The sequence below is a fragment of the Gloeophyllum trabeum genome (genome assembly GCF_000344685.1).
Source record: "Gloeophyllum trabeum ATCC 11539 unplaced genomic scaffold GLOTRscaffold_00016, whole genome shotgun sequence".
NCBI classification, from domain to species: domain Eukaryota; kingdom Fungi; phylum Basidiomycota; class Agaricomycetes; order Gloeophyllales; family Gloeophyllaceae; genus Gloeophyllum; species Gloeophyllum trabeum.
Genome location: NW_006920425.1, coordinates 565,750 through 575,819, shown reverse-complemented (window position 1 = coordinate 575,819; position 10,070 = coordinate 565,750). Strand labels below are relative to the sequence as shown.

The following is a 10,070-nucleotide window of genomic DNA, read 5'->3' as shown; positions in this document are numbered from 1 at the left end:
CTAGGGTTCGGGTTACATCAGATGACATAACATTTGATGTGATCGGCCGCGGTCTTCCCCGATCACGAGTCCATCAAATGTTATGTCATCTGATGTAACCCGAACCCTAGGGCGCGCTTGTTTCCCAGGACTACATAGCGGCTGTATTTTGTAACCTTTACACTGCCTTATGGCGTAGCGGTCTAGTGCGCTCACTGTAGTATTATGTAATCCTTTTCCCCGCTGTCCAGAGTTCGACTCTGTGCGCGGGCATTTCTTTTCGCGTGGCCCAACCCTTGTTTCTATTTTTAGATGCACCTCAATATTCGGAGGTGCCGTCACCTCAATATTTTGAGGTGTCACACCTCAGCGTTTTTATGGGACGATACCTGCGTCAACTCGTCAACTAGTTCCGTTTACTTTTGGATAACTTTCCGGCGGAACTGTGGCGCGAGCTTTGCCCGCCAGCAGTCCTCCTCAGTTCCCGTCGAGATGTTGAGTTCCCCGTCCGTTCTGATTGCAGGGATGATGGGTTGCTCTCTATAGTCTTGAACTCATGCGCTTAGCTAAGGCTTTTCACCGTATATGGTAGTGAGTGGGAAAGTTGACCTCCGTGGGCAGGTTGACGAAAAGTCAACGGTTCTTAAACTTTGTAGAACTAGTTGCTTAGTTGACGAAACAACTAAACTAACTGGCGTCAACCGGCCCAACACTGTCTCAAATACTTGCCTACAGCTACTCCAAGCCTCAACAAGTTATGTTTACCAGATACTGAGTAGACAGCCCATCGACAGGTGACATCGGCCTCATTAACTGCGGGTGCGATAGACGCAACAATACCGCAGACGTATATCACCTGCTCGTTCAGCGTAGGGTACCATAGCTCTTACTTAGACCCTCAGCAGAGCGATGTACAACGAGGGGGCACCGGCGGCAACAAGTCTTTTGAACTATGCTGCCCGACGCGTCGGGATGGGCGTTTGCACAAATCCCTACGCCTATGTCGTCGAGCCGGAGATTTGAGCATTGAGCAACACTGGATGGCCCTCACGAGCACCTCCCCAAGGACCCCGACGCCCGTTTCTCGGCATTAGGTCTTGCGGCTGTAAAACCTGTCATGAGTGGAATTCATTTAGCCCCACAGGTCCCTCGCATTGATGGAGATTTTGTATTTGACACATGTCTATGGACCACCTCTGTGCACATTAAACGGAGTAGCAGGGACGCTGTAACCCATGAGTAGAGTTCTACCGGCTCCTACGTGGAATATAAAAAGGCTTCCGGTTTCGGCAACCCCGCAAAGAGTGCGATACGGAGCAACTTCTTGCCGAACGGAGCTAGCTCGAGGACGAGATGGTGAACGGGTTGAGAAAAGGGGCGGGGGCGGAGGCGAAGACATTGAAGCCGCAAGACAATGACGAGCGATAGAGTAAACTGCTACTGACCACAGGAACAAGAAATAGAGCCTTCGTTCAGCGGCGCATGTCAGAGATGGGAAGTCGAAAGGATGTGGCACACGAGATAATAGGATTTTTCCAGGCCCTAAAGTTTGTGACTGAGGACACTTGCGCAGCTAAAGGCCAGTCACGGTGGACGTCTCGACGGCTCCAAAAATGTGAGAGGACGCCCAATGCTGCTCGCTCTTGTTCCGTACAACATCCTGGACGACTATGCCTGTCAGAGCGACCGGGACTGCTCGCGACTATAGGGGGCACAGCGTATCAAACCCTAGCACCGGAATGCCTATCTCCCGACGTCAAGCGCGGGCGAGTACTACTTAACACAGAATTCTTCCAGGAGAGATGGTCTGTCACGACACAGCGCTATCCAGCAGAGACGGAAGATATCCTCCACATTCCACGTCAACAAGCCGGGTCTGGAGTCAAGACCGCTGGGGATGGTTCTTTCCCTAAAGACTGAGTGTCCTGCGTCGACCTGAAGCTCTGGCGTTCGGTCATTTACCGTCAGTAGAACCTTCAGACCGGCTCAGTAATGACGCCGTCGGCCTCGGTCGGGCGCAATGATCCCTCGTCCAAAGAATGGCATCCTGTGTAGGCGTAAATATAGTCGCTGGATACTTGATATGGAAATTCCTACATAATAGCGCCTAAGAACGGAGATTATCCGCAAGAAGAGCAGACAGTAGGCAGTCCGACTGACAGGCAGCTCATCGTGAGCGCGGAAGCAGCGTTATCGTGAAAGCTAGTCCACCAGCAAATGGCGCACATGAGGGGAAGAACCCAGGATGAGAAGTATAAATCGCTTCGACCGGTTTTATTTACGGCAGCATGACCGCACGTGAAATCAGCCTTGCACTGATGACCTCTCTCGAGTGCACAGCTTGCACGCTGTTCCATGTGACCGCTGTAAGAGATGCAAGCGGATTGAAAGAAGAGGGAGGCAAGCCTTGCCTTATGTTGGTCACAACAGTTCATTTCGGAGTTCATGTCCCACAGCTCGGACCGACAGTGCAGATCCACCGCGGATGATTAGATACTAGGTCAACTGTGATATCATTTGCAGCGGATCGACTTACTACACGTTTGTTAATATTTCATAATCTGGACATGTCGGTGACAGTTGTAGCCCAAGGAGAGGAGGAAACGCATCCCCGTACGAGTCATGAGCAAAGGCTCTGATACCCAGGTCGACTATTGCGGTCTGGCGCCCCAAGCCATCTGCGAGCGCTTCACCGCCTCGATGGACTATAACTTAGCACCCGCTAGCTCAGCCGGCGACTATAGCCACTACTGGCAGTAGCACTGGGAGCGGACACCGCTCAAAGTTGTGGCCTGTGGCAGGAACCGAAGTATTACAAAGGCTTGAGAAGACGTAATTGCTTACGTAAACGCGTACCTCGTAGGCATTTCAACTGGTTCAAACGAACCGATTTCGTTACATACCGCCCACCGTCTCCCCCGGTGCCGACTCTCTCGTCGCTGTTGCCTACGACGTCCAGGTTTACCATCGCTGCGCGAGGGGCGTCGCAGGCATAAACCATGAATTTTTTCAAGACAAAACCGCGCACACCCCCTGATCTCGTCCGAGGGCTCCGGGACGCGATCCCGAAGTTGGAGGCGGGGCCACCGGGCGGAGAGACGAGGCGAAAGGTGCGGTGATCTCGTTTCACTGGTGCGGAAGAGCCGACGAGGTCGATCGTGATGCTGACCGTCCTTATAGGCCAACGAAGAAGTATCCAAGAATCTGCAGGCGATCAAGGGGATCTTATATGGCGACGGAGGTGCGTAGGGTCTGATTAGGATATGCAGAGATAGTATGGCTCATTTGGTATATATGGTCTCTGTTTGTCTACCCGCAGATCCCGTGCCTGAGGTAGTGGCCCAGCTTGCACAGGAGACGTACAGCACGGATCTGTTATACCATCTGGTCGTCAATATTGCAAAGTTCGAGTTCGAAGCCCGGAAGGACGTCGTTCAGATATTTAATAACCTTCTCCGACGGCAGATTGGTTCACGATACCCAACAGTGGAGTACATATGCCAGAAGAAAGACGTGATCTTCGCCGCATTCAAGGGCTACGAGAACGAGGAGGTGGCGCTGAACACAGGGATGATTTTGCGCGAGATGCTAAGGCACGAGCCTTTGTGCAAGATTCTGTTGTATTCTGAACAGTGAGTGCCCTGATATTAGTTTGAGGGATTTTAGCCCCTTATCATCGTCAGATTTTACATGTTCCCTCACTACATTGAGACCACCACGTTCGGCATTTCTTGCGACGTCTATACGAACCTCAAGGAGTGCTTAACACGGCACAAGCCCATGGTCGCAGAATTCCTAGACAAGAACTATGATCGGGTGCGTAGCCTTGCTGGCTGTCGACCTGAATATTTTAATTATATCGCCCCCGTCATTTCCAGTTCTTTTCATCCTTCACCACGCTCATCCTCTCCAACAACTATGTTACAAAGCGACAGTCATTAAAGCTGCTCGGCGAAATCCTCCTGGACCGAGCCAACTTCAACGTGATGACCCGGTACATCGCAAACGAAGCGAACTTGAAGATGATGATGAACCTGCTCCGAGACAAGAGCAAGAACATCCAGTTCGAGGCATTCCACGTCTTCAAGGTGTGTACCAGTCCCTGTGCGCCTTGCTGGTCGAGATTAACCTTCCTTACAACTGTAGGTCTTTGTTGCGAACCCCAAGAAACCCCCACAGATCGAAGCGATCCTCCGGAGGAATAAGGAGAAACTGTTAGCGTTCCTGAAGAACTTCCACAACGACAAGGAGGACGAGCAGTTCACAGTACGTGCATTCTTTGCTTAGTCGCTCTGTACTCGAGCTGATCGTATTCCCATAGGACGAGAAGCAGTTCCTGATCGTCCAGATACAGAACCTCTGATCTCGTCCGCTTCGCTCGCCCACCTTCCCTGACCAGCCCTGTCACCACGACGGCTGCCGTTCTATAGTCACTATATACATCCGTATACACATAATGTGCGGCCCGATACCCTACCACTAGGCCGCACCTCCACCATACCACTACCTCCTGTCCTATCTTCCCCTTCCCGTTTCCCCTTCACAAGGACTTCTTGTGTCACCTGCACTCCCATAATCCTTCCGCTTCCTCCTCATCGCTCTTGGGCCCTGGTTTCGCCTTGCACTCTCCACGATTCCCGCCTCGCATTCCCAGACACTCGGCTCAGACAGACAGACTCGCTAGCTAGCTATCTTGATTGTTGTGTTGTACTACTCAAGCAATTGCATACTTATTCGGCAGAATTTACGCATCGCCTACTTTCAGGTTTCGCGTTGGCTTCCGCATGCGCTGTCACTGGTAGCGTCGAGTCTGATGTTGCATTATTCGCGTAGATGAAGACGCGGCGCTCAATATCAGATACAGCTCCAACTTCCTCTCAGTAATACTGAATCGTGGTCGACATGACCATTCGTTAAACTAGTGTACAGATAATCTACAGCTAAGAGTTCATGACAGCTCTATCCCCAGAAATATCAATAGCACACCCGTTCGAACTATGTACTATGGTGCGCTCATGACTCGCTCGATCTCGAGTTGGACCCGCACCCGTGCAGCCTTACCCTCGGGAGAAGAGCCTCCAAGGACTCGCTCACTGGCCCCTCCGATACCCGTGGTAACACCCTCATACAGGAGTTCCATCATCTTCACCCACTGCTTCCCGAAGACGTGCTTGGCCTCAATGCCGCCGACATCGAGAGCAACTACATTGAAATACTCTTAGCACTGCACTAACAATGAAAACGGGCTTTCACTCACTATGTAAGAGCGACGGTGCAATGGGCGAGGAGAGCAGCTGCGGCGTACTCAGCATCCGCGCAAAGTACGTCCACACCCGCGGAAGCTGGAACATCTTATCCAGCGGGCTCTGCACAGGCGCGACCAGAACCGCGAAATACACGCGCATCATCCCCGCGAGCCTCGTGGCGAACTCGCTCTGCGACTCCTCTGCGCGGTACCCCATCGCTTTCTTCCGCGTCTCCGCATCGAACGGTGTCCCATCCACATCGACGGATGGCACGACGGCGGGGATGGGCCACCCGCCCGAGCGCTGGCAGAGCTTTGCGAAGAAGATCTCGCCAAAGGACTCAAGCGCGGAGAGCATGTTGACTGTGACCTGGACGAGGGGCAAGGCGCTGCGTTTCTCCGCGGTCACTTCTGTCTCGGCTTGCAGGAGAATGGCCTTGGCAAGGGAGGAGAGGCAGGCGTAGTACAGGTCGCCGGATTGCCGCTGCGTGGGGCGGATCATGTCGACGATTTGGTGTGACTGGCATCGTGATTAGTAACCGCGACAGCGTGGGCGGTGCGTTACTTACGATACGGTCGATCTCGCGGGTGTCGTTGGTTAGCTGCCCGATCTTAGGCGTGATCTCACGCCTGACCTTGCCCCACGCTGACTTCAACTCCTTGTTGGATTTGACGGTCTTCATGGGCCCGCCTTTAAGTCGCTGAGGAATCGACTATGAACGAATATCAGAGACCGGAGGGCTGTCCCCGCACCTTTAAAGAGTCTCGGGCACGTCGCCAGTCATCCTCTGCCGTAGTCATACCCAACGCTTCCCTCTCCTTTTCCTCCTGCTTTAGCTTCTCCGCCTGAGCCTTGGTCATCTCCTCCTCCTTCCGCTTCTGTTCCTCTTCCTTCGCCTGCTGTTCCCTAGCTTCTGTCTCCTCCCGTTCCTTCTTCAACCTCGCCTCCTCCGCCTCCTTGCGCTTTCGCTCTTCCTCCTGCCTACGCCTCTCTTCCTCTTCCCTCTTCTTCTTCTCCGCTTCCTCCTTTGCCTTGCGGTCTGCCTCTAGTTTTGCCTTCACCTTGTCCTCCTCGGCCTTAATTACCGCCTCTATCCGCTCCCACAGGCGCTTGTCGCGTGCTTTCCACGCCTCGCGTAGTTTCTCCTCTTCGCTCTGCTGTTCCATCTGTAGCTTCGCGATCCGGGCCTCGACCTCCTCCATCTGTTTCTTATGCAGCGCCGCCAACCTCTTGGCCTCCTCCGCTTCCGTCGCTTCTTGGACTTTGCGTCGACGGCTGCGCAGCAACGCGTGCGCCCTCCGTGCACTCACCAGAGCCTCCTCCTTCGTCTTCCGCTCCCATTCCTCGTAAGGATCGCTGTGTCTCGTGCGGATCCGAATGGAGTTTACTGCCTCCTCAATAGCACGAATCTCCTCGTCTGTGCGCGGTATCTTGGGCTTTCTGAATAGAGAGGTATCAGATCAGCTTGCAAAGCGTACCGAACTGACCCACGTTATGGGTAGAGTCTCTTCCGGCTCAGAGTCATAGAAGAACGAGTCCGACGACGACGAACTTGAAGACGCCGATTCCGACTCGTTCGAATCCGAATCGTACCATTCGTCGTCCTTTGGCACGCCAAAGGTAGAGCCCTGCCGGATATTCCTGTATAAGACATCGTGAACATGAATAAAATGTAAGAGAACAACATAGTCACCGTCGAACAGGCGAAGGGGAAACGGTTCGTGGCACTTTGATGTGCATTCCGAGGTCTGCGTGTGGCAAAGGTGGCAAGACGAGACACTGGCGAAACATGCGCCCATGGTGCAGCCACAGCGACACCTGACACCACGTGAGCTGCACGTGCATGTGGTAAGGACCCCGAATTCTCATAGGACCCCTGAAAATACCGATGGAGGTTAGATACCGATTCCGTAAAAAAGTGAGGTCTGGAGGCCGTATGTTAGATACGGTTGCGGTAAAATGTGGCGAAGCGCCCAAGAGGCCGGATACTTCAGTCCCGGTAGAATTGAGGCTCGATATCCAAGGTCAGATACCATTGTGGTATAGACCCGGCTTCTCCCGGCACTCAATCACTCGCTTGTGCAGCCACAATTTGCCCCAATAAATATTTGAGCTGAGATTGCACTGTTTTGGCAACATTGGGCCTAAATATAGCATATTGTAGCGAATAATGCCTTATTTTGATCAAATTTGGCTAAGAAAGACCCTTGTAACCGGATCAAAATTCGGAGGTTGGATATCTGGATCCCGGTAAATCTCGAGCCACACGGCTAGGTTGGTATCGCGTCCCGGTAAAAACAGCCAAATTAAGCGAAATTCGGTCCCGGTAAAAATGAAGGAAATCAGGTTCTCTGGTATCTAACCTCCATTGGTACTTTCAGGGGTCCTATTCTCATGCACCCGGCCTAAGGCTAGGATGATCCCGGTACACCCAAATGATTTATACCCAGGTAGAAGTACATTTCAAACTGTTTTACGCCCTATGTATCTCGTTTGTACATGCTAGAGCAGCACAGCAGCGCTCGGGACGCTCGAGGAGTCCATCCCATTATCAGACAATATTGGCATGGCCTATATCCAGAACGGCTTCATCGTCTTTGTGCGTGGAAGTGCTGGTTGTAATAAAAACAGTCGCAGGCGTCCGACCGCTGAGACGGGATGGCTGGATCCTGTCCAGCTCGGCTTCCCAGGAAGACTGTCCTTTCTGATTGGTCGACCGTGAGTGACCGTGAAACGCGCTAGTCGGTCTATTCTCCGGGCGAGTCCTGCGTACGTTTAATGTAGCAAGGAGTGTATTGGAATATCTACGAGTCACGTAAGATAAGTGGGATTCCGTATCCAGGCGGGGGTACTTACAGCTTGGCAGTCAGGAATAGGCTGCGGGACTAGTCTGAGTAATACTGACATGAGAAGAGACGGTCACTCACAAGGTAAAGTGGGCGTTATCGTTGCGGATGGCCAAGAAAAGAACGAGGTGCATGATGGAGGAACACGCAGTCATTATTCCGGTTTCTACGCATATCATTATGGGACGTAAGAGAAGGTGGTAAGTCGCTTTGAAGTCGGCTTCGCGTCCCGCTCTGTAAAGCTGGGCATGATCAGTTAGGGGGGAAAACATCTCAGAGAGACTTGGCGTACTAGGTAAACCATGTTTATAGCGATCATAATATCACAGAATGCGCTGCCTCCCAACCAGACCTGAGAAAGGAAGCGTCACTTGGAAGCCCAAGAAATATGAGAGGGATGGCCTCACAGAAACGAAGGGTATTATGCCGTAAATGGCGTCGAGATCAGGTAGCTCCCAGATCTAAGGCAGTGTAAGTTCACGATGGAGCCACCAGACGCAGTTGCTAACCTTCACGCCGCAAGCGATTGCCATAGCCGATTGCATAAGACAAACCTGCCCGCAGGCGTTAGTTTCACTGTGAATAGAGGCTACTCAACGTACAGTGGCTATAAAGGACGGAACTACGAAACCGCTTCCGAACAGAGTCATACGCCAACAGAAGAACAGTTGTACGCTGAGGGCGACTGAGTCCTTCATGAGTATTCCTCAATGATTCGCGAGGCAAACTCACTGATTCCATGGAGGGCCGGCGTATACGCGAAAGCCCAGCTAGGATTAATGAGGGTTCGCGGGTCCCCCCACCCCGAAGCTAAGCCATACCACGCCGAGACAGTAGCAAAGGCAGTTGACACTATCTCCAAGCAGAAGACAATCCACACTAGAGGCATGGCGTTGAGTAGGGTATTCGGCAGACTTCTAGAGTGCGGCGTTACCTGTGACCTTTATCGGCAACCTATCCGTTGCATACGTCGGCTGGCTACAGAAGATGACTATCGTTCGCGGCGCAAGTGAGTAGGGCATTCAAGAGTGTTGAATCGGAACTTTCATCGACTTACATACTTGCACTATGAGGATGCCTTGCAAGAGATACGAGAACAGGTATCCCATGAGCTAGATAAATGTTTAGCTCACGATCACATTTCCGGTATTGACAGACGTACCAAAGGTCCATTCCTAAAAGAGCAGAAGAACTCAGCAACGCGGACTTAGACTGTTGCAGAAGACGAAGAGTTGATGAGATACGCACTGTCCGGCAATGTCGCTGGGTATATCTGGGCCGCACATCTCGCTGCCAGATATCCTGGGGAGGTAAAGGGAGCAAACGCTTCCATGTCGATATTTTATACCAAGTGGCTCCAGGCGACACCTCTCTCTGGGTGATATCAAACAGAAGGAGGAGCTAAGTTGGAATGATATCTTGATGTCTTGATTCGATTTTACTAATCATCAATCACGCTGTACGAGATTCGATCCATGCATGACTTGAAATGCACTGCTCTCAATCGTATCATAACCTTTACCTAGTGAGTATTGTGAGGCTACGAAGTGAGTGGCGTACAGGCGGAAACGTACCAGCGCATTATAGCAGCATTGCTACCGTATAAAATGCACATCGTCCCGGTGCAGACAAGGCGCCACAAATCATTGAAAGGTCAAATTTCTTGACGTGCGACTACGCTCACTCACCCCCCCCCCCCCGGTACCGGGTGCTCTCTCCAGGATCCAGGATTAGATCTCATGAGAATATCAGCTCTGCAAAGACACGCGCGTGACGTGAGACGCACTCACCGCCAAGCAGGGTATATGGGACATCTTCGGAAAGAAAAGTAACAGCCGGTGTGTGTCTCTTCGGGGCGGTGGTCGAAGAGCGTCCAGTGGCGGCAAAACAGAGGACCTGCATCTTGTGTATCAACGCCACTGTTTGGACATGTCTTCTCCTTAGTTTAAATTAAGGCAAAGATCAAACAAGGATGTCTGATACGGGAACAGTTTACTTC

At 52.1% G+C, this 10,070-nt stretch overlaps 3 protein-coding genes across 3 annotated transcripts; 1 reads left to right on the top strand and 2 right to left on the bottom strand.

Moving 5' to 3' along the window:
• Positions 1 to 2,978: 2,978 nt before the first annotated feature.
• GLOTRDRAFT_48933 (Mo25-like protein) lies at positions 2,979 to 4,342 on the top strand (the record flags this gene model as incomplete). Its single annotated transcript, XM_007871961.1, has 7 exons — positions 2,979 to 3,089; positions 3,181 to 3,220; positions 3,299 to 3,611; positions 3,663 to 3,795; positions 3,858 to 4,067; positions 4,126 to 4,245; positions 4,301 to 4,342. 7 exons carry the CDS (start codon positions 2,979 to 2,981, stop codon positions 4,340 to 4,342), a joined length of 969 nt encoding a protein of 322 aa, XP_007870152.1.
• A 639-nt stretch (positions 4,343 to 4,981) lies between these two features.
• GLOTRDRAFT_141097 (uncharacterized protein) lies at positions 4,982 to 6,982 on the bottom strand (the record flags this gene model as incomplete). Its single annotated transcript, XM_007872117.1, has 6 exons — positions 6,919 to 6,982; positions 6,717 to 6,866; positions 5,978 to 6,665; positions 5,794 to 5,925; positions 5,237 to 5,744; positions 4,982 to 5,181 (listed from the first exon to the last, which is right to left on the bottom strand). The coding sequence occupies exons 1-6, from the start codon at positions 6,963 to 6,965 to the stop codon at positions 4,982 to 4,984; spliced, it is 1,725 nt and encodes a 574-aa protein (XP_007870308.1). The 5' UTR covers positions 6,966 to 6,982.
• Positions 6,983 to 7,776: 794 nt separating this feature from the next.
• Positions 7,777 to 9,357, bottom strand: GLOTRDRAFT_133207 (uncharacterized protein; the record flags this gene model as incomplete). Its single annotated transcript, XM_007872116.1, has 13 exons — positions 7,777 to 7,929; positions 7,999 to 8,029; positions 8,082 to 8,102; positions 8,153 to 8,313; positions 8,364 to 8,423; positions 8,479 to 8,532; positions 8,581 to 8,625; positions 8,674 to 8,756; positions 8,804 to 8,950; positions 9,006 to 9,062; positions 9,129 to 9,183; positions 9,234 to 9,246; positions 9,320 to 9,357. The coding sequence occupies 13 exons, from the start codon at positions 9,355 to 9,357 to the stop codon at positions 7,777 to 7,779; spliced, it is 918 nt and encodes a 305-aa protein (XP_007870307.1).
• Between the last annotated feature and the right edge of the window lie 713 nt (positions 9,358 to 10,070).